A 23,687-nucleotide genomic window follows, 5' to 3' on the forward strand; every position below is an offset into this window, starting at 1 on the left:
CCCAGGACAGTGTGGGTCAGTGGTGTACTCTGGCCAGATTCTGCTTCGGAGGCTCCCTTCACTATCCTGAGCCTCAGTTTGCTTATGCCTAAAACGAAGAAGTTGGACCCAGTGGCCTTTGAGCCTGTGTGTGGGCACGGAATAGAGATAGGGTGTTGTAGTGGAACGGGTGCTGGGCTTGGACTTAGGGAAGTCCTGGGTTCCAATCCTGTCTCTGCCATTCCCAGCTTGGAGACCACAGGTTCTAGGAAACTCCTTAGAGTCACAGGATCATAGATGGAGAGTGGGGAGGACCCTCTGGGCTCCTCTAGTCCACCCACTCATTTTATAGTGGAGAGTAGGCTGAGGTCCAGAGAGTTAAAGTGACTTTTCCAAGGCCATACAGTAAATGGCCGAGTCTGGACTTGAACCCGGGTCCTCTTATCCTCGGCGCTCACGCAGAGACTGGTTATCGTCTGTGTTGGTGGAAGAAGTTGCCACGTGGAATATTCCCCATCAGATGAGGGCGCAGATCCTTGGACGGGCTCCATGACCTTGGGCAGATCATTTATGAGCCTTGGCTTCCTCGTCTGCCAAGTGGGCAGTTAGAGGCGTTTAGTAAGTGCTTGCTCGTGTGTGAGCACTGAGTGTAGCCAGCAAAAGCAGAACTGCTCCCTGACCTCAGGGAGCTTACGCCCTAATGAAGAGCCAACATGAATGTACACGACAAATATGTGACATTTATACAAAGTAGCTTTAGCGGGGAAGGTGCTTCTGGTGGGGACCCAGGAGAGGGGGCGGCTGGATGACATCGAAGGGCCCTCTCAGTGCTAGGTCCTTTGGACCTGTGTTTGGGCGATGGGAGTGTATGTCTACAGTGGAGATGGGGGCAGAGCTGGGACTATGGGTAGGCAAGCTGGGTCATTGCCCAGGGTGCGACATGCCCTTGGAGGAGTGGGGAGGTGCTGACGTTTTTTGTCCATGTGAATCCATGTATGGGACTGGACCAGAGGAGGGAGGGGGCTCCTGTTCTCACAGCTATTCAGTCTGCTCCAGTGCTTGTCCCAGCTCTGGTTTGGGGATGGGGGCATAGTGGACAGATAGCTAAGGGGCTGCCAGCTAGACAGGGAGGGTGGGGGAGAGCAGGGTTGTCACCCCCCTGGGGCAAGTCCTAGAAAGTTTGTGTGTTCTATACTGAAAAGGTTCTAGAAATGGGGCCCTGGGCCCGCTTCGCCAATCTGTCACTTCTCTGTGACTCTGCTAGAGGAACAGACCCAAGGTCCGCCTCTGCCCGTTTTTATTTGTCCACTGTCTCCTTCTTGTTGGTGCCAGCTGACATGGGGTACCTTGGTGTTGAAGAGGGAGGGGTGGGGAGTCTTCCCAGCTCTTGGTTGGCCAGTTGTTGGAAGGGTCGGGATGGAGCCCCAGTGCAGGGTGGGAGATGTGGACAGATGGATGGTGAGCTGCATCCGAGGCCACAGGATGCCCTGGGAGGAATACTTTCCATGTGGCCTCAGAGGCTTGGTTGGATCTGGGCTTTTTGAGGTGTTAATGTGGGTGGCCTAAGTCACTTCAGGTCTCAGTTTCTAGCTTGTAAAATGAGGTTGGACCAGATGTCCTCTTAAGACCCCTTCTGTCTCTGGGGGTACTGGGGTGGGGTGGGAGCTGACTGTGGGGCTACCCCAAGTGGAGCGGGTCCGACTAGGCTCAGTGCCCGCTCACCTCATCCCTGAACGCAGTGTCTCTCTGTCTTGTGGACGCCAGTACCCCCTGGCTTTTGCCCTCAGTTTCAGCCGCTGGATGTGTGGGCACCCGGAGCTGTATCGGCTGCAGGTGAAGGTGAACCGGATGGAGCAGGTGGTTTCTGGGGAGCTGTCTGCCAAGGAAGCGTGGGCACTGGTGAGACGCCTCTCTGTTGGCCTGCTCCTCATCTCCTCTTCCTTTCTCCCTTCCCTAGAAGGTCCCTCCTTCCTCTAGGGCACCTCCTGGCTCCCTTTCCCGTATCTTGCTTGGGTGCGTTGGCTCTGCCCCCACTGTGTGACCTTGGACCTGACCTTGCTGGGCCTCAGTTTTCTCATCCGTAGCTTGATGGGGCTGGACTAGATACCTCTGAGGTCCCTTCTAGCTCAAGATCTAGAATCCTCTGACCCCTGTGCGCCCCCCCTCCCCGAGGAGCCCCCGTCCTGTTCCATATCCCAAGGCAGCCAGCAGGACCCCGTGGGAAAAGCCGTGGGCCAGAAGCCAAAGCTGTTTTACTGGATGCTGGCAATGTGGGATATCCTTGGGCCTTCGCATTCGCCATACGTAAAATGGGGACAAAGAGGGCAGATCCCTGAGCGTGTGTCTTTCCAGGTGGCGGACGAGCCCTTCTCCCCTGACGTGCTCAGCACCGCCCGAGAGATGAACGTGGCCAACTTCCGCAGGGTAGCCAAGATGCCCATCTACGGCATGGCCCAGCCCAACGCCAAGGTGACTGCTCGGGCCTGGGAGGGAAGGGGATCCCCTTTGGGTGGCAGATAAGAATGGGCCGACCCCCTCGACACAGCTCCCTGGAGGGGCCCCGAGGTTCCCTGCCTACTCCTGGCCCCTCCCTCCCCCAGGCCATGGGAAGCATCCTGGCTTACCTGACTGACTCCAAGCGGAAGCACCGGCAGGTGAGCTGGATCAACCTTCGGGAAGAGGCGGTCTTGGAGTGCGACGGGCAGACCTACACGCTGCGGGAGCAGGGAAACCGGAAGGAGCCTGTTCCTGGGCCTGCTGCATTCTCCCCTGAGCAGCTGGAGGTGAGCTGTCCTGTCCTGCGCTGGCCTTGCCTCCTCCCTACAACCCTGCCAGCCTTGCCCTTCGCCCACCCAGAGAGGCAGGCATCCAGGAACACTGCAAAGAAAACTGAACCCAGAGGCACAAGGCCTGGGTTCCAATTCCAACACAGTAACAAATGCTTGTTGACTGACTGACTGACTCCCCTGATTTAATAGCTGCGTGATCATGGGTAAGTCCCTCATCCTCCCCCTTCCTCAGTTTCCCTTCCTGTAAAATGAAGATGTTGTTCTTGATGATCTCTAAAGCCCTTTTCAGCTCCAGTCTCTTTGGGATCCTGTAACTCCTGCCTGAATCCCCTTGGTGTCCCTCCTTCCCGTGCAGAAATTGGAGTCCCAGCTGAAGTCCAGGGTGCTGACTTCCCCTGAGCGCATAGAGTCGCACCCAGGTCGGGAAAAGCAGAAGCCATTCCAGACGTGCCTGACCATGCAGGACATTTTCAGCCAGAAGCGGGACCTCTCCTATCACAGGCTTCCCATCCCAGACTTCTGTGCCCCGAGGGAGCAGGTAATGAGGGTGGGGCCTGGGCAGGGGGAGCTGGGAAGGGTCGGCTGTGGTGTAGGGAGAAGAGGCTCGGTTTTGAGTCTGGGCTCTATTACTTGTTCAATCGAGTCTGACTCTTCCTGGAACCATTTGGGATTTTCTTTCTTTCTTTTTTCTTCAAGGTCAAAGCCAACATTTTTATTTTCTGCGGCATTTCTTTATTTTTTTGTAATAAAGTATTTTATTTTTTCCCATTACATGTAAAGATAGTTCTTAACTTTTGATTATACAAGCTTTCCTATTTCAGATTTTTCTCCCTCCCCCCTCCCCTAGACAGCAGGTAATCTGATATAGGTTTTATATATATATATATACACACACACACATACATAATAACATTAAACATATTTCTGCATTAGTCATGTTATAAGAGAAAAATCAGAGACATGATGAAAAACCTCAAAATAGAAAAACAACAGCACCAAAGACAAAAGAAATAGTATGGTTCATTCAGCATCTATACTCCACAGTTGTTTTTTTTCCCCTGGATTTGGAGATCCTCTTCTATCATGAGTCCCCTGGAACTCTTCTGTACCATTGCATTGGTGAGAAGAATATAGTCCATCACAGTAGATCAATACTCAGTGTTGATGATACTGTGTACAATGTTCTTCTGGTTCTGCTCATCTCACTCATCATCATCCCATGCAAGACCCTCCAGGTTTCTCTGAACTCCTCCTGCTCATCGTTTCTTACAGCACAATAGTATTCCATTACATTCATATACCACAACTTGTCCAGCCATTCCCCAATTGATGGGCACCCCCTCAACTTCCAATTCCTTTCCACCACATAAAGAGCAGCTATAAATATTTTTGTACATGTGGGTCCCTCTCCCCTTTCCATGATCTCTTTGGGAAAAAGACCCCAAAGTGGTATTGCTGGGTCAAAGGGTATGCACAGCTTTATAGCCCTTTGGGCATAATTCTAGATTTCTCTCCAGAATGGTTGGATCAGTTCACAGCTCCACCAACAATGCATTAGTGTTCGTTTGGGGTTTTCTTGGCAAAGATACTTGAGAGGTTTGCCATTTCCTTCTCCAGCTCATTTTACAGATGAGGAGATTGAGGCAAACAGGGTGAAGTGACTCGCCCAGGGTCACCCAGCTAGTAAGTGTCTGAGGCCAGATCTAAACTTACAAAGAGTCTTCCTGATTGTGCCTGGTGCTCTATCCACTGTGCCACCCAGCTGCCCTAGGTGCCATGGTACAGGGGGGAGATGTTGGCATTGGAGTCAGAGCGCCTGGGTTGAAATCCCAGTTCTGCTATTTTTTACCTGTGTTGGGTAAATCACTTAACCAGGTGAGCACTTGAGAGCCGATTGTTAAATTTTCAGTGGATTAAACTTAAAAGGGTGTCCATTTCCCACGCCCTCTCCCCCTGAAGAAGCTGTTGTTAAACATTTATTTGCCAGCACATCCCTGCATCTGACTTTTCTGGTCCTCACTTTCCTTCCAAATCTCTGGAGTGGGATGTGGAGGGTGTTATGGCCAGGTGCTGAGGTTGGGGGTCCACCTGTCTGTGCTGTGTTTAGGTGATGAGCTCAGCTGACTCTCCTTGCTACCACTCTGCGGAGACCCCTGTGCACGTTCCGTTTGGTGGCCTCCATTTCTGAGTTTGACACACTCTAGAAAAGGGCCTAACCTGCTCCAGTGGAGGGAGTTTCCTTGTGTGGGAGTTCCCTCTACTGTTAAAATAGAAGGTCCAGCCCCTGTCCCTATAGTAAAAAGAGGCAGTTGGAGACCTGCTCTGGGTCCTAGGATTATACAGAATCTCCTCTTCCCCACTTTCCTTTTTTCCCTTGTGTGTTTACTGCCACCTTCTGTACACTTGCTGTAATGATAGTCTGAGGTCAGTCTATGGAAAGGACCCTACTGAGGCTGGAGCTAGTTGAACCAGTGATGGGGCCCCGGGCTGGGGAAGATCACTGCTCCCCTTTTGGCCCTGAGGACACTGACGGAGGGTGCCCGTGCCTCTGGGGGAGACAGCATTGCACCCTCTGGCATAGGGGCAGGGTTTAGATGAGTGTATGTACCTGTGTTTATCTGTGTATGTACACGTGGTGTGTGTGTATGTGTGTATGTGTGTGTGAGTGCTCACAGATGCACATTATGTGGTCACACACAACCCAAGGTCCCTAACCCTCATAAATCCCATGATTCTCTGCCTTGGTGTCCTTTTTTACATGCATAGGTGTGAATGTACGGGCATAATAAGAATAACTCAGATTTAAGGGGTACTTTTGGGACAGCTGGGTGGCCCAGTGCATAGAGTGCTGGGCTTGGAGTCAGAAAGACCTGAGTTCAAATCCAACCTCAGACAATTACTAGCTGTGTGACCCTGGGCAAGTCACTTCACCTGGTTTGCTTCAGTTTCCTCAACTGTAAAATGAGCTGGAGAAGGAAGTGACAAACTATTCCAGTAACTCTGCCAAGAAAACCCCAAATGGGGTCATGGAGAGTCTAACATGACTGAAACGACTGAACGATAAGAACAGCATGGGGCGGGGTGAGAGCGTGGTGTAGTGGTTAGAGAGGCAGCCTTGAAGTCAGGAGGATTTGGGTTCAAGTTCCACCTTTGACAAGTCCTGGACAAATCACTTGATCTCTCAGGGCCCCAAGCACCTCTCTGAGAACATAAATGGAAGAAAAGGGTGTCTACCTGCTTTGGGAGAGGGAGTTTCCTCCCCTAGGAGTTCCCTATTCCATTGAAATCCCAGCCCCCATCTCTCTCCTTGTCCCTTTAAGGTTTACAAAGTGATTCCCTCCCAACAGCCCTGAGAGTGGATGAAGATGCCAGAGCCCAGAGAGGAGAGGAGACTTGAGCTAATACCTTTTATAGCTGGGATTTGAACCCAGGTCTCCTGCTCTGGCAACCCACAGTTCCATACCTTTTAAGGTTTCCTGTAGAATGCAGGCTCTTGGAGGGCCAGGTCTGCTGCCATTGTTGGTTTTGTCATTCTAGTGCCCTTAATAATCTCTGCTTTTTTTTTTTTTTTTTTTTTTTTTTTTTTTTTTTTTTTTTGGCGGGGCAGTGAGGGTTAAGTGACTTGCCCAGGGTCACATAGCTAGTAAGTGTCAAGTGTCTGAGGTTAGATTTGAACTCAGGTCCTCCTGAATCCAGGGCCGGTGCTTTATCCACTGCGCCACCTAGCTGCCCAATAATCTGTGCTCCTTGAAGTGAATTGAATTGAACTGACGGAGCTTTCCTTGTGACAACTTTATAGGCAGTTAGTTGTCCAAAGACTTTCCTACCCATTTTCCAGATGAGTAACTCATCTCTAGCAAGCACTTTAGACTTGACAATGCATTTCCCTCCCAATAGCCCTCTGAGACTAAGTACAAATGTGATTGTCTTCACCCTGTAGAGGTGGAAAGTGAGTCCCAGAGAGGTTAATTGGCTCACACTGTCAAGGCTGAGGATTGAACCCCGGCCTCCTGGGTCTAAGCCCAGTACTTGTTCCACTCTTTCCCTTCCTGTGAGTGTGTGTGTATTTGTGTGAGAGTGTGTATATGTGTGGTATGTGTGTATGAGTGTGTGTTTATGTGTGTGTGAATGTAAGTATGTATTTGTGTGGGTGTATATATGTGTGTATGAGTGTGTGTGTGTGTGTGTGTGTGTGTGTGTGTGGTGGGATGGGGACTGGGCATTCAGGGTCTTATCTAAGACAGTCCAGGCACAGGCTGTGACCCCCTGCCCCCTGTCCCAACTCAGTTTGTTGTCTGTTTTCTCCCCAGGATTTTGACCGGCTCCTGGAGGTGATGAGGGGGGCACTGGCCAAGGACCCCAGCACCAGCTTCGTGTTCAGCTGCCTGAGTGGCCAGGGTCGGACAACGACGGCCATGGTGGTGGCTGTCCTCACCCTGTGGCACCTCAACGTGGGTATCGCCTTGGTCTGGGGTTGGCTCTGGGGTGGCCAGGAGGGTCCAGCATGCTTGGGGCCTGGGGCAGGGCTGGAAGGGTCCAGGATACTTGGGGTCTGGGGTGGGGCTCCGGGGTCCTTAGCTGCCTGCGTCTCTGGCATGGGGAGAGGGAGGCAGCTTGGGAGGACCCCGCCAGGGTGTGGCTGGGCAGCAGAAGCGGATGGGAGGAGAGTCTGTTGGGATGGTCAGCCAACTCAGAGTCAACAATCCTCATGTGTAGTTCAACAACGATTAAATCACGCCAACGTGCCAGAGAGGCAGTGAGCCTGGCGTTTTGGGATAGGCTGCAAAACCAAGAAGACTTGGGTTCAAGTCTCGCTTCTGACACATCCAGGCTGGGTGAAAGGTCTAATCCCGGTTCTTTTCTGTGCTCCCCAAGGGCTTCCCCGAGATGGGGGAGGAGGAGATCGTGAGCGTGCCTGATGCCAAGTACACCAAGGGAGAGTTTGAAGTGAGTGATCCCTCTAAGCTCCCAAGAGGAGCCCAGTCTCTTGTGACTGGCCTCCCAGTCAGGTCAGCAAGTGACTGTATGTCACACACTGTGCCAAGGGCTGGGCATATAAATACGAGCAGAAAGAAAGACAGGCCCTGCCCTCAAGAAGCTTACATTCAAGGGAGAAGATGAAGCGTAAACAGAAGCCAACAAGGTAGAGAGGCCAGGGACAAAGGTCCCTGGGCCTGTGTGTGTGGGGGCTCTCTTCCCAAAGTCTGGGGGCTCCAGGAATGAAGCTGGCCATTCATTTCAGAATGGGGAGAGAATTCTGCTAAAGTCTAGTTCAACCTATGCCCACAAGAGAATCTCCCATGACCCTCAGCATGTGGTCCTCTGTCCTTGGCCAGAAGCCGCCCACCGAGGGAGGAGCCCCTTCTATGTGGGGGGCAGCCGTCCTTGTGGGGAGAGCTCTGGTAGTTAGAGGAAGCTTTTCCTTTAAAACATCAAGGCCAAATCCGACCCCCCCTGCCCCATTGCTTCCCATGGTTCTGTTCTGTGCCCCCTTGGTCTTCTCCAGGCCAGACATCCTCAGTTCCTTTAGCCGACATTTTATAAGGCACAGACTCAAGGACATTCTTCAGTTTATCTGTGTCCTCCCCTCACATGTGATGCCCATCCCCCAAGCTGGTCTGACCAGGGCAGTGGCATGGTCACTTCCTTCTTCCTGGAAGCTGCTCCCACAATGCAGCGGGGCCAAAGGGCTTAAATGACTGCCATGGGGAACGAGCACAGTGCTTTGTATATAGTAGGTGCTTAATAAAGGGCAGCTAAGTGTCAAAGTCGAAGTGGATAGAGTGAGGCCTGAAGTCATGAACACTTCTCTTCCTGAGTCCCAATCCGGCCTCAGACACTTACTAGCTGTGTGACCCTGGGCAAGTCACTTCCTCCTGTTTGCCTCAGTTTCCTCATCTGTCAAATGAGCTGGAGAAGGAAATGGCAAAACCACTCCAGTATCTTTGCCAAGAAAACCCCAAATGGGGTCACAGAGTCGGGCATGACCGCCTGAAACAACTAAATAACAATAAGGTGCTTTTAAAGTGTTTTTTCATTCATTGAGAGTCAGGACGTGAACCAATTCTTCCTGACTCCAAGTCTACTCTCTTTCCACTGCACCACTGCCTCATTTACTGTTTGGAATCAGGAGATCTAAGCTGCAGGGCTGCCTCTGCTGCTCATCATCTGTGTGACCTTCAGCAAGTCTTGAATCAGCCTGTGTGCTACAAGAGGCAGATTTGGTGTAACAGTCCTGCCCCCAGGCAGCTTACCTTCTGACACAGAGGAAACACACACACACACGTGTGTGTGTGTGTGTGTGTGTGTTTCTATATATACATACATACATATACACACATATAAAATGGATATTTATATTTATGTACATGTGTGAGAAATAAAATGTATGTATTGATATATACATTGATATGCAGAGTACATGTATTTATACACATGTATATAAATAAAAAGAACATCTTTACATGCAACAATGCATGTATAATATAAACAAAAAGATATATTAATATATTATATTGTGTACATTTATGTATGCATATGTAAGTCAAATGTATATATTTACACATATTTATATATAAAATGAATGCAAGGGAATTTTGGCGAGAAATCACTTAGAACTGAAGACTTCAAGAAAGACCTCATGTAGGAGGTGGCATTGGAGCTGAGCCTTGGAGAAAACTAGGGATTGATTCTAAGAGGAAAAGGTGAGAAAGGAAAGCATCCCAGGAGGGAGGCACTGCCAAGGCAAGAGTTCGTAGGTGGGAGATGCAATGTTGTGGATGAGGAACATTAAGAAGTCCAGTCTGACTGAACTGAGTGAAGGGGAGTTTGGTGTCATAAACCTGGAGGGTAGGTTTGGAATAAAGAGAAAGGCGTCTGTTTTATACAGGTTGAATTTTAGATACCTATTGGAGGCATCCAGTTTGAAATGTTCAGTGGTAATGGGGGCAGCTAGGTGGTGCAGTGGATAAAGCACTGGCCCTGGAGTCAGGAGGACCTGAGTTCAAATTCAGCCTCAGACACTTAACAGTTACTAGCTGTGTGACCCTGGGCTAGTCACTTAGCCCCAATTGCCTCACCAAAAAAAGAAAAAGAAAAGAAAAGCAAAGAAATGTTTGGTAGTCAGATTAAGTAGGACCAGAGATCAGGAGATAAAGCAGACCAGAATCTGTATAAGTCTGGGAGTCTTTAGCATAAAAATGATAATTAAACCTAGAGAGGAGGGGGTTATTGAGGATTGGGACCCAGACTTGGTGTCAAGAAGACCTGGGTTTGGGGCAGCTAGGTGGCACATTGGATAGAGCACCGGCCCTGGAGTCAGGAGTACCTGAGTTCAAATCTGGCCTCAGACACTTAACACTTACTAGCTGTGTGACCCTGGGCAAGTCACTTAACCCCCATTGCCTCACTAAAAAAAAAAATGAAGACCTGGGTTCAAATCTTGCTTCTGACACTTATATCTGTACCCTGGGCAAGTAATTCATCTTCTCTGGACTTAAGTTTTCTCATCTGCTAAATGGGAATAATGATGGTATTTGTTTCACAAAATTGTTGTTATAGTTGAGTCATTTCAGTTATGTCCAGCTCTTCATGACCCCATTAGGGGTTTTCTTGGCAAAGATACTGAAGTGGTTTGCCATTTCCTTCTCCACCTCATTTTACACATGAGGAACTGAGGCAAACAGGGTGAAGTGACTTGCCCAGGGTCAGTAAGTGGCTGAGGCCACATTTGAACTCAAGAACTCGAGTCTTCCGGACTCCAGGCCCAGCGCTCTGTGCACTATGGCGCCACCTGGTGGCCCCAGTTCTCTATTGAGAGAATCAAGTGAGATCATGGACAGCAAAACCTTCCAAAGCACAGTAGATTTGTGAGCTGTTGCTGTGACTGTTATCTCCCTTCTACCCATTGCGGGCAATGCACATAGAAGTATGTGTGTGTGTGTGTGTGTTGTGTGTGTGTGTGTGTGTGTTGGGGGGGCGGGCTTTATGGACGGTCTGGTGGGTGTGAGGTTGCCTACTTTCCTGGGCTGCTCCTCCATTGCCCATCTTTCCCTCTACCCCAGGTGGTAATGAAGGTCGTCCAGCTGCTGCCAGACGGGCACCGGGTGAAGAAGGAAGTGGACGTGGCTCTGGACATGGTGAGCGAGACCATGACGCCGATGCACTACCACCTGAGGGAGATCATCATCTGCACCTATCGCCAGGTGAGCCTCCTCTGCCTCTCGGTCCCTTGCGCGGGGCTGGGCTCTTACAGAATTCAGCTTTGGTGGGGAATGAATGACACTATGTGTGTATATGAGCCCAAAACATGGGGCAGATGGGCTGGCTTTCAATGATCTGAAATGACCTCGGCTTGGCCCAGTGCCGCCTCACACTCTTAGGTAAAGGCATGGGTGGCAGGCTCATCCGATTGGCAGCTGATGCCAGGTTAACTGGCAAGGACAGTCCTTAGGACTCCTGAGGACATGTCAGGACCCAAAAAGATTTTTCCAGGCAAGAGCCTTGGACTGAATTGAGTGAGATGAAATTCACTAGGGATATCGGTCAAGTTCTACATTTGGGTCAAAAAATAAATCGACCTCCGAAGAACAAGATGGTGGATGCTTGGATAGAGAGTGGTTGTTCTGAAAAAAGACTGAGGTTTTAGGTGGCTGCAGCCTCACTAGGAGTCAGCAGTGTCCAGAAAAGCTAAGGTCGTCTTGTGCTGCATTAAGAGAGTCCCAGCTGGGGGCAGCTAGGTGGCATAGTGGATAGAGCACCGGCCCTGGAGTCAGGAGGACCTGAGTTCAAATCTGGCCTCAGACACTTAACACTGACTAGCTGTGTGACCCTGGGCAAGTCACTTAACCCTAATTGCCTCACCCCCCCAAAAAAAAATTAAAAAAAAGAAGGATGCTGATAGCCTAGAGAGTACCCCAGGAAGGCACCCAGGATCACAAGCCCTGAGTCCAAGATGTTTGCAGGTCAGTCGAAGGAGCTGGAGCAGAGGACACTGGCAGGAGATGTGATCCTTCTCTGCAAGTGTTTGCAGGGCCGTCATTTGGAGTAAAGCTTCAGCCTGTTTGGTTGGGCTTTGGGGGGAGGACAAGGAATAATGGGTGGAATTTGTCAAGGGGTTAATTTCACTTGGATGTTGGGGAGAACTTTTTTTTTTTTTTTTTGGTGAGGCAATCAGGGTTAAGTGACTTGCCCAGGCTCACACAGCTAGTAATTGTTAAGTGTCTGAGGCTGCATTTGAACTCAGGTACTCCTGACTCCGGGGCTGGTGCTCTATCCACTGTGCCACCTAGCTGCCCCTGGGGAGAACTTCTTAACAGTGAGTGCTGACCCAGAGCGGAAGGGGCCTTCTTGAGAGGCAGTGGGTCACCCTTCCTTGGAGCTCTTCAGGCCGAGACCGGATGACCCCTTGTCGGGTCTGATACGGGGGGGGGGGCGGGATTCCTCTAGCATACGGCTTGGAACCAGGTGGCCCCCAGGTTCCTTCCCATTCTCCAATTCTGCAGATTTGTCAAATGGTGGGGATAACCCCCAGTTATTTACTCCTGCCTTTCCTCCAAACTGAGGTGTTTTTGAAAGGCAGGAAATCCCTAGGCCTCTTCTGGTCCTCCGATGGGCATGGGAATTCCCTCACCATTGATGGGGATCCCATTCCCTTCATCCACAGCTGGCCGTGTCTTCCTATCTGTCTGCCACAAGGGGGCTCCCTAGTGCGCTTTAGCTAGGTTGGGCTGACCCTTAAATGCCAAATGGAAACTAACTGTGCTCTTCATTGCTGGGTTTACCAGCCCCTGGCTGACCACAGAGGTCCCCTAAGCTACCCGCTGATGTACAGATAGCAAAGGGAAGGAAGGAAGGAAGGCCGATCTGTTCCTAACAGTGGCCTTTTGATAGCGCAGGGAGTGACTTTGCGGGTACAGATTTCTGGGCTCCGCCCCGGCTGGCAAGGGGCAGTTTTTGAGCAGATGTTCTGGGCTGCTGCTTGTCCCTCCACCACCCTCCACGGGAACTACAGGCAATCCAGGACAGATCACGGGGGAAGAATCCTCTTTGGGGTGTAGGTGGTGGCGATGGCCAAGCCCGAGTCCCTGGTCCCTTGGTACATGGGGAGGGGAGGATAGTAACGGAGCGATGATTTTAGCAGATGATGGCGCTGAAGGCTGCGTGGGGAGGGGCTTCCCGGAGCTCCCTCCTGCTGGCTGGGATGCCTAGCTTCCTTTCCCTCACACACATGTACCCCCCCCACAGACACACGTGCATACACACACACATATGCACGCCCACACAGCATACCCTCTGCCTGCCCGTAATGATTTTTAATAAAGCCGAGGAATTCAGCTCCTTCCCCATTCTAAGTCTGGGGTTGAGCTTTTTCCAGATCTGGCCTTGAAAAGTCATCTCCTGGCCCTCAGAGGGCCTTGGGGAAAGGAGCCAAGGGGCCTGGGGAGCTCACCCCCTCCCTTCCTTCTGCCCTCCCACCTAGGAAACCATTTTTGCCTATGAGACATCTGTGAAGTCGAGGCCTCCAAGCTCAGAAGGCACCTAGACCCCAACCCTTGCTGCTGGCCCAGACTCTAGCTTGTTCCGTTAGGTTAGGGCCCCTTAGCTACCCCAGTCCTTGCCCACACCCCAACAAGACCACCTTGCTGTACTGACAGCTACATTTTTCTAGAAACATGGAGTCTGAGCTGGTCTGGTTTTGACTCCTGTCTCTGCTGCTTCTCCGCCATCTGACCTCAGGGAAATCATAACCTCGGAGGCGGCTGGTGGCACAGTGGATAGAATGCTGGGCCTGGAGCCAGGAAGACTTGGGTTCAAATCCACACTCAGACACTTATTAGCTGTGTGACCCTGGGCAAGTCACTTCACCTCATCTGCTTCAGTTTCCTCAGCTATAAAATAACAGTACCGACCTCCCAGGGTGGTTGTTGTGAGGGCTGAACACTGTAAAACGGCACAGTGCCTGGCACAGGGTACGTGCTTACTAAGTGCTGATTGGGAGGTCATGTGCGCCCTTTCCAGGACAGTGCTTCTCCATCTCAGGGATGCCTCTGCCTCACTGGGTACACTATTGATCTTCCTGTCTAAGGGTGGTTTGAGCCCCCTCCCCACTTCCCTTGCCAGAAAAGGTTCAGTTTCTCCACTCATGGCCTGCTAGGCCCTTGGAGGCTGGTAGCTGCTATCCCCATCCCTCTGAAGAGCGCTCTGGGCTCTGTGGTTCTTTGGAGCTCAGCAGGGGAGGGGGCTGGGAGGGGTGGAGAGAGACATTTCTGAATGGCCCAGGCATAGGGGGTGGGCTTGGGCATCAAAGTGATTTGTAATACTGTTCGTTCTTGTTGGTTTCTAGGGGATGCTTAAATGGGGGAGGGGGCGTGGAGGTGCAGACTCTGCTGCAGATGAGCAAACCTGGGCTTAACTCCCCACCCCCTGGGGGTCTGGTGTGCACACCTGTGTCTTAAGGTCCTTGGGTTAGCAGAATTCATGGAGTCACAGAACGTCAGAGCTGGAGGGCCCTTGGAACATAAAATGTAGGATTATGGGTGTATGGGAAGGGGTCTTAGATGTCACTGAATCCACCCCCCCCATTTTACAAACAAAGAAACCAAGGTCCTTTGGAGTTTAAGTGGCATGGGAAGGTCACACAGGATTTGAACCCAGGTCTTTCTGATTCAAATCCAACCTTCTACCGTACCACATGGATTCTAGCATGTCCGAGTTGTCTGGGGCCTTGGGGTTTTGGACCTTGGAGCTGCCGGCATCTTGCTTAGAATACAGAGGGTCGAAGCTGGGAGGGTTCTTAGAGATCATCTCCTTAGGCTAACCTCATTTTAGGAAATGAGGGAGCTGAGGCCGGGGAGGGAAGTGACTTGTTCAGGGTCACACAGGTATCAGGCAGCGGAGCTGGCGCGTACCCCAGGGCCTCCGCCCCAGGTCCAGGACTCTTCTGCCCTGTCCTGTGACCCACAAGAAGCTGCTGCCTCTTGGCATTTGACACCCTGGCCCGGAGGGAAGCTTTTACTTCCGTTCCTGTCCTGGTGATGGGCGCCTTTGCCGGGCAGATGCCCAGGAGGGTCCTTCGAGCCCAGCCGGCCGTTTGGCACTGGTGGCCGAGGCCAGGCTTCGTGAGGAAGCGGTTGGAGTTGGAGCACGCCATCGCCACCACCTACACCCCAAAGAGGATTCTTCCCCCGTGATCTGTCCAGCGGCTCTCCGCCTGGGCCCCTTGGCTCCCTGCACACCCCTCTGCGTCTCTACTCTAATTGATAACACATGCCTCTGCTTCTGGGAGGATCCCCTCTTAACTCACAAGAGAGGCCTGGCCTTCCTGAACTGTCCCCCCCCCCTCCCCTGCCCCCGGTGATAGGGGTTGGGGGAAGGGGGAAAAGAAGGGGAGGAGAATGCCCCTCCTTGACACCCCCTGCCCCAGGGAACTTTCCATTCTCAGCCCTGGCCCTGGGTTCAGTGTGAGAATCTGGCATTTCCAGAGCAGTGGAAAGAGCATTAGACTTGGGTTTCAGTCCTCCATCTGTCACTCTATGATTTCATGCCTCCAAGCCTCAGTTTCTCTGTCTTTATAATGGGGGGAGCCCATGTATTCCCAGATTTCCATGGTTGTTTCTGAGGAAATTCTTTGTAAACTATAAAGCCCTGTAGGGCTGGGCCATAGGACCATTACTTTAGAGCTATAAGGGACCAGCAAGTTCAATTTCCTCATTTTACAGATGGGGAAACTGAGCCTGAGAGTCATGTGAGTTACCCAGGGTCACCCAGCCAGTTATCACCAGAGTCAGTATCTGAGCCCACCTCCTCAGACTCCGGAGGTGATGCTTTGTTTACACGTTGTCAGCTGCTTTTACTCTTGTCGGACTGGGAGTCGGGATACCTGGGTCCTGGCCTCAGCTCTGCTGGTAACTAGTTCAGTGACCTTGGCCGAGTCACTTCCCAGCTTCATCATCTGTTAAATGTGTGTGTGTGTGGGTCGGGGAGGAGGGTTAGGTTGTTATTAAGGTCCCCACATTCTCATAACAGGCTGTGATTTATTGCTTTTCTGGAGTGACCGGCTACATCCCGAGCCCTTCCTGACTTGTCCCTCTTCCTCTTTCCGTGGCTGCAGCCTCAGCCATCCCCGCCTACCCCCACAGACATGGCAAAGTCCAGGACCAAGGCTGTTGCCCCAGGGAGATGGCAAGTCCCCATGAGCAGGGTTTAACTACGGAGCGCCTGGAGTTTATTATCCTTGTAAAAACAAAGCACGTTTTAAGAGGGCACTAAATATTTAATTTAAGGGGAGAAAATGATTTTACCAGGGCCTGGGGTTCCCTGTGTCTCTAAAAAAGTCTCGAGACAGAGGGACCGTTCTGAGGGAAAGAGGAGGCCTGGTGGCCGGCAGAGTTTCATGTGGGTACTGCTAGAGGTGGTTTGTCTGGGGCAAAGTTTGGGTTGGGTCAGGAGGAAGGATCCAGGGATGGACAGGGATGCTCAGCGCTCAGAGAGGCCTGAGGGCATCTTCATTAGTGAACAGAGTTAACTAAAGCCCAGAGAGGGAAAGGATTTGAACAAGGTCTCATAGCTAATTCATAGCAGGGTGGGGGCAGAGATCCTGGCTGGGGTAGGCCGGGGCTCCAGCTCAGCTTGGGTTCTAGTCCTTATCACCTCCCTGTCTCCTGCCAGAGAGCTTAGTTTTTGTCATCTGAGTACGTGTCCCTCTGGGGCTGTATGCCCTGTGACTGACATACATATATCCTCATGTACTCTCTGAGCCGGAAGTGACCCCTGAGGCTGTTCTGGGTAAACAAGCTTCCTCTGGTCAGTGGGCTGGCAAGTGGTCGTGCAGGCTTCATTAGAAGACCGCTGCTGGTGGATGAACCTACTGCCTCCCCAGGCAGTCTTTTCCATTGCCGTGAGTTAGCGGGGTGTCCACCCCAAGCATGGGAAGGCTGCCCCTGGCAGAATGGGTGGATGAGAACAATGTGTGCCGGCGGCCATGAAGGTGGTTGAAGCTGCTGCTGTGGAAGGCTGAGAGCTTGGTCAGATGTTAAAGACACTCAGGTCATCTTCGACGTCTCGGCCCGTTGCCAGCCATCCTGACTTTTGTCCTGCCCCTGGACTTCAGCGACTCTGAAGGAGAGAATGAGGTTGACGACTCGGCCTCACCTCAATCCTATTCACCCACGAGTCAAGACATCACCCCATGACATCATTGGTCTTCTTCCAGAATGAAGGACAAACAACAATTCCATTGCTGTTCCCCTTTAATTGTTAGGACTTTTTTTCCTTATGATATTGAACCTAACTCTGCCTCTCGGCAGCTTCCCCTGGTGGGACTGCTTCTGATCTCTGGAGCCCAGCAGGACAGGCCTAATGCCTCTTTCTTGGGCCAGCGTCTGTGACCTCTCTGGTTTGAGCAAATATCCTCCGACCCTTTCAACCAATTTTTTAGACTGTGTGAGGTGCTTCCAGTTCATAGAAGGGTGGGCTCCAAAGTTACTCTGAGCTTAGTTTGGCTTTGGATTTGATGTGAGGGCCAATGCCTGGATCCCCAAAGGTTTGGAGGAAGAGCGAGCTGAAGGAGGGGGAGAAAGGGGAGGCAGATTATAGCTGCCACTGAGCTTCACTGGAGGACTGAGCCCTAAGGCTCTCCTGAGCACTACGCATGCTACTGACTAGCTGTGTGACCTTGGGCAAGTCACTTGCCTCTGGGTCTCCATTTCCTCATCTTGAACATGAGGATGTTAGACTAGATGGCTTCCAAGGGCCCTCTGAACTCTGAACCTGTGTTCCTGTGAGCTGGGTAGAGAGTTAAGGAGGCCCCATGGAAGGAGCCCTGGGTTTGGTGTTAGGGGAGCTTGATGTGCACTCCTGGCTTTGCCACTTACTAGCAAGTCATCTGGGCTCTCTGGGTCTGGGTTTCCTCCTCCATCAAAGGAGGGGGCTGGGCCTTCTGGTTCTGAGAGCCGAACAACCAGCTGGGCTGCAGCCAATTTGGGCGTCAGATGTGGAGGGTCTGTGTGGGAAACATGGGCAGGGCCCCCGGACAGCAGAACTTGCTTATCCTTGCCCTTGGGCCCCTGTGTTTAAATCCATTTAGAGCTCGGGAGGAGGTACCCTGGGCAGAGTTGGCTGGGGCGCTGGGTTATTATTATGTGCTCGGCAAACCCACCGTGCAATTTGGTTTCCCCAGCTGTCTGTGCCCAGAGGGTCCTTGGCTGGGGATGCCGGAGGGGGGAGGGACCTGGGGGCATGCATGGGGTGAGCAGCTCAGGCCTCTACACTGGGTGCCTGAAGGCCTTCGGGGGCCATCATCTCCCTCGTATCCAGACACCCCAAAGAAAGGACAGATCCCACGTCATCGAAAACTGTTGTACTTTAGACATTTTTTAAAAAAAGATTGCTGGAGGAGAGATAGCCGAGCCATCGAATGGTAAAAGGGAGTCAGGGGACAGGGGTCCTACTCCCAGTGTTGCTGCAACTTGCCAGGAGACCTTGTCTGGCTCCTTCCAGTTTTGACGTTCTAGGTTCTAAGGTCCCTTCCAGCCCCTAAGTTCTATGTTCTGAGGTCCCTTATAGTTCTGATGTTCTAGGTTCTGAGGGCCTTTCCAGTTTCAGAATTGTATGCCTTGTGTTCCAAGGTCCCTTCAGGTTCTAAGGTTCTAGGTTCTGAGGTCCCTTCCAATTCTGAATTTTAGGTTCAATGTTCAGAGATCCCTTCCAGCTCTGACATGCTAGGTTCGGTGTTCTAAGGTGCTTTCCAGTTCTGACATTCCATGTTCTATGTTCTTAGGTTCTCGATATTTTATTCATAGGGTCCTAGATCAGGAGCTATAAGGGACCTTAGAAGCCATCTAACCTAAACCCCTCATTTTACCGATAAGGAAACTGGGGCCCAGAAGACCCTTTCAGCTTTGATGTTCCCCAGCCCTTGTGAACGGTGAAATTCTTGGGTATGGAATTGAAAGTGCAAGCGGAAGAGGGTTGGTTCTGGTCCCAGGGTCAGAGAGGGTCAGAGCTATAGGTGACCCTAGAGGTCACCTGGCTCAGCACCCTCCATGACAGAGCCAGGAAGGGGCTCAGATGGTACTGGAAGGCAGACCCCCGTCACCCCACGCACTTGCCAATGGACACAGACCTGGCCAGTGTCACTTGGACCCCGGGTTCCTGGCATCCATCCCTTTTCTTCATCCCTGCACCAGCCTGCACCTCCAGCTGACCTGGGGAAGGGCTGCAGTGGTAAGTTTTCCTATTGATGAGGGAAGGGAGGGGCTGAGAATTTCACATCCATACATGGGGTCATCTCAGATGATGGTGGGTCTATGTCTGAAGCCTGTAGCACAACGTCTAGCCCTTGGGGCGGGGGAGAAGCTTAATAATGGCTGTTGAGTTAAATTGGATGTCAGTCTCGAGTGATTCCAAGTGTGGGAGAATGGCATTTCCGGGGAGGGGGGCAGTCCTGGGAATGGCACAGCAGGCTTCCTCCTCCATTCTGGCTCCCTAATTGAGTCCCCTGGGACTCGGTAGAGCTTCCTTGCCTGCTGTGTCTGGAGGCTTACTTAAATCCTTGCCCTCCCATGACCGGTTTCTGGGCTATGCAAAGTAGACAGCTTTGACCTGCTCTGCGTGGTGGAAAGAATGGGGACCCAGAGGGAGGGCAATCTGGTGAGAGGAGTCAGCAAGGGCCTTGGCTCAACTTCCCACGTGGATACTTAACTGCAGGATTTCAGGGAAGAGCACTGAGCCTCAGTTTCCTCACCTGAAAAAGGGCTGTAATGATCATTTCTGCTGTCTGCTATGTGGCTTCTTCTCTACCCTCTTCCATTAGAGTGGGATCCTATTTTTGGCCTTCCTTCGTATCCCCAGTAAATGCTTAGATTGTTGACTGATGCGGTCCTTCAACAAGTGTCTACTGTGTGCCAGGCTGGGGAGGCAAAACAATTCCTGCCCTCAAGGAGATGGTGTTCTATCTGGAATGACAACACATACACGTCCATCTTTGTATCCGTCAGTCAGCATTCATTAGTGTGCCAGGCATCGCACCCTTAGGTGCAAAGACAAAATGATGTAGTCCCTATCCCTAAGGAGCTGTAGGGGGTATCTATGTATATACAAAATGGATCCAAGGTGATTGTGTGAGTGACTGTGTCTATATATATGCAAAACAGATAAGGTGATTTGTGTGTGTGTGTGTGTATACACACACATACATATATTCACACAAAACATATAAAGATGATTTTGTTACATATATAGATACATACATAAATACATTGATACATACACACATACATATACAAACAAAATGGATACAAGGTGATTGTATGAGTATGTGTCTATATATATATGTGAAACAAATAACAAGGTGATTTTTGTGTATATATATAAACACATACATACTTATATACACACAAAACATAAAAGTGATTTTGTTACATACATACATACGGATAGTGTTAAACATGAAATATGGTTTTTATCTGCCTGTCTCCTTTAAAAGTAATAACCAGGAGGCAGCTAGGTGGCACAGTGGATAAAGCACCAGCCCTAGATTCAGGAGGACCTGAGTTCAAATCTGACCTCAGACACTTGACACTTATTAGCTGTGTGACCCTGGGCAAGTCACTTAACCCTCATTGCCCTGCAAAAAAAATAACCAGATCAGAGAAATTAATTTTATATTATCTCCAACAAAAATTATTATTAATAATAATAATAATAATAAAAACAGAGACATGTCTTCCACAGAACAAAACCAGATCAGAGAACATAATGTCCCCTACAGGATAAACCAGATCAAAGACAGACAGGAAAACATAATACCAATTTATTTTTGTCCCAAGAAGAAATATAACATGATCATGTTGGAGACCCTTCCAAAGAAGGGAGTATATGAGGTTTTTGGTCCACTGGTTACAGTGTTATCAGTTTCAATAGTATAAATCAACCCAGAAGCAAAGCAGTTTAACAATTTCAGTTATAACAAGTATGGAGGAAATACAGAAGCATCATGATGAGACTACAGGATTCCATAAAAAGGGTTTGGCAAGAATGAGGATGCCCAGATTTCCCCATAAGATAGGGACTTAACTATCTTGAGGAAAAAAGGCACCAGGTAGGGACTTGTATCAGCAAGCTACCTGGGTTTAGTTTGGAGTTCAGTTGAAGGCCATTTTGCTCCTATTAACCTAGGGTTTCATAAAAATACTTTTGGATAATAAGGCACCTCCATCAAATCCAGGTGATCCATACATTCATATTAACAATAGATAGATAGATGATAGATAGATATATACATACATACATATATACATACACACAAAATGAATCCAAGGTGATTCTGTGTTTCAGGGGCACTAGCAAGGTTGTTGTCAGGAGAGATCTTCTTGTTTGTCCTTCATTCTCTCTCTCTCTCTCTTTTTTTTTTTGGTGAGGCAATTGGTGTTAAGTGACTTGCCCAGGGTCACACAGGTAGTAAGTGTTAAGTGTCTGAGGCCGTATTTGAACTCAGGTCCTCCTGACTCCAGGGCTGGTGCTCTATCCACTGTGCCACCTAGTTGCCCCTGTCCTTCATTCTCGAATAGGACCATGACACCAGGGTGATGTCATCACTTGCACTGAATTGGATTTAAGTGAGGGAGGGATGTGCAAGGTCACCTGCCTCACTCTCCAGAGCTATCTGGGTCCAGTGGTGAGATATATATCAGAACAACTGGAGATGGGTCTGGATGTTTGAGGCAATTGGGGTTAAGTGACTTGCCCAGGGTCAAGCAGCTAGTAAGTGTCAAGTGTCTGAGGCCAGACTTGAACTCGGGTCCTCCTGACTCCAGGGCCGGTGCTCTATCCACTGTCCTCCAGGCGAGATCTATGCAAACTTAAAGGCCTTATCAGAGTGGCACCCGGTATGATTCTGACTTGTTCTTTTCAGGGCAGGGGAGGCCGGGGGAGGCTGTTTGCCTAGACCGATGGCCCCAGGCTATTTGGCCCGAGCTCCCAGGACCCCTGGTGGGCCGAGGCAGTCTTGGTCTGGGATCTGCCGCCACCTTCTCCTTCAGCTCCCATCCTCCCCGTTTGGCCAGGAATGTCCTGATCCGAGCTCCACATTCCGCTTGTCTGAGAGTTTCCTTCCACGAGGGCTGGATTTTGAAATGTACCAGCACTTGTTAATTTCTTGGCAGGTGCAGTTAATGATAACAACATTTTCTCCTGGGCCGGCTCCCCGGCTTCCCTTCTCCCCACCAGGCTCTTCCCCTCTGCCATACGGTTCTTAATTCCATTGTGCTTGGCCCCTGTCCACAACTGGCAGTCAAATCATGCTTTAATAATAAGCAATTAGGGAAGAAACACTCCCTGGGATTCAGGGTTTTTCCTCCCTCCAGCATCAAGAATATTCTGAGGTTGTCGGTAAGAAAGCGCCGGAGCTTTCTGGAGGTCTCTGCTCTGCCATAAATCAGGAAAGCACCTCTGGAATTCTTCAGGAAATGATGCTTCATCCAGGAGAGTTGGGCTGGGGCTGGCTAATTTCTGGAGCTGTCACATTGTGTAACTCAGTTAGGCAGGAGAAAAACCTCTTCCTGCCGTTGGCTGGGCTCAGGGGCCCTTCAGGGCAGACAGGCAATTGTAAGATAATAGCCGGAAGTGACTTTGGGGCCAGCTAGTCTAGGAGTTCCTAACCTGAAATCTGTAAATTGCATTTTTAAAATCATTTAAATTATTTCAATAGAATTGGTTTCTTTTGTAATCTTATATATTTTATCTTATGCATTAAAAATTCTTATTCTGGGGCACAGCTAGGTGGTACAGTGGATAAAGCACTGGCCTGGATTCAGGAGGACCTGAGTTCAAATTCGGCCTCAGACACTTGACACTTACTAGCTGTGTGACCTTGGGCAAGTCACTTAACCCTCATTGCCCTGCGCCGCTCCCCCCCCCCACCCCCCCCCCAAAATCTTATTCTGAGAATGGGTCCATAGGCTTCCCCAGATTGCCCCAGGAGTCCTTGATATAAAAAGGGGAAGAAACCCCCATTTAATCCAACCCCATTTTACAGAGAAGGAAAGCAACCCAGAAAAAGGAAGTCACTTGCTCAAGACTGCACACAAGTATTGAGTAATTTTAATAATGATAATGACATTTATAAAGCACAGTACAGTAGATAGAGCACTGGGCCTGGAGTCAAGAAGTTCAAATCCAGTCTCAGATACCCTCTAGCTGTGTGACCCTGGGTAAGTCACTTCACCCTGTTTGCCTCAGCTCCTCATATGTAAAGTGAGCTGGCAAATGGCAAAGCACTCCAGAATCTTTGTCAAGAAAACCCCAAATGGGGTCTGAAGCATCAGACATGATTGAAACAACTGAACAATAACAACAAAATTCTCGAGAAGAGGTTTCTTTCACCAAATTCACCAGATTGCCAAAGAGGTCAATATACAGAGAAGGGTTTGAGAACCTTTGCTTTAGGGGCAGCTAGGTGGCGCAGTGGATAGAGCACCGGCCCTGGAGTCAGGAGTACCTGAGTTCAAATCCGGCCTCGGACACTTAACACTTACTGGCTGTGTGACCCTGGGCAAGTCACTTAACCCCAATTGCCTCACTTAAAAAAAAAAAAGAGAACCTTTGCTTTGTGAACATTTTGAGGCCTTTGAGGTTAATGCTTCCATGCATTTGCTCACTGGGTTCTTCTCACTGGGAATGCCCTCCCTCCCACTTCCAGTGAATCCCTTGAGCTCACTAACTGCAGGACAAGAGCATCTGTCCAGTCCCACCAGAACATATCCCAACTGGGACAGTGTCGGAAGGCTAGATTTTCCTTTGGAAACTCAATGAAAGCACATTAAAAAAAATCCAAGGCTCAAAAACATTTGTTAAGAACAATAACAATTTTCATAGTGCTTTAAGGTTTGTGAAATACTTTATAAATAACCTAACAACAAT

General features: G+C 50.2%; 1 protein-coding gene across 1 annotated transcript in view; it reads left to right on the forward strand.

The window, feature by feature from the left end:
- The window catches only part of PALD1 (phosphatase domain containing paladin 1), a 96,700-nt gene that overhangs the window by 55,058 nt on the left and 17,955 nt on the right, over window positions 1-23,687 (forward strand). The window contains exons 12-18 of the mRNA XM_043985395.1: window positions 1,744-1,878; window positions 2,332-2,448; window positions 2,580-2,762; window positions 3,124-3,306; window positions 7,079-7,219; window positions 7,644-7,715; window positions 10,832-10,972. Of these exons, the coding sequence (XP_043841330.1) occupies window positions 1,744-1,878; window positions 2,332-2,448; window positions 2,580-2,762; window positions 3,124-3,306; window positions 7,079-7,219; window positions 7,644-7,715; window positions 10,832-10,972 (972 nt within the window). The remainder of the gene's footprint in view (window positions 1-1,743; window positions 1,879-2,331; window positions 2,449-2,579; window positions 2,763-3,123; window positions 3,307-7,078; window positions 7,220-7,643; window positions 7,716-10,831; window positions 10,973-23,687) is intronic.

Source organism: Dromiciops gliroides, chromosome 2, assembly GCF_019393635.1.
Source record: "Dromiciops gliroides isolate mDroGli1 chromosome 2, mDroGli1.pri, whole genome shotgun sequence".
NCBI lineage: Eukaryota > Metazoa > Chordata > Mammalia > Microbiotheria > Microbiotheriidae > Dromiciops > Dromiciops gliroides.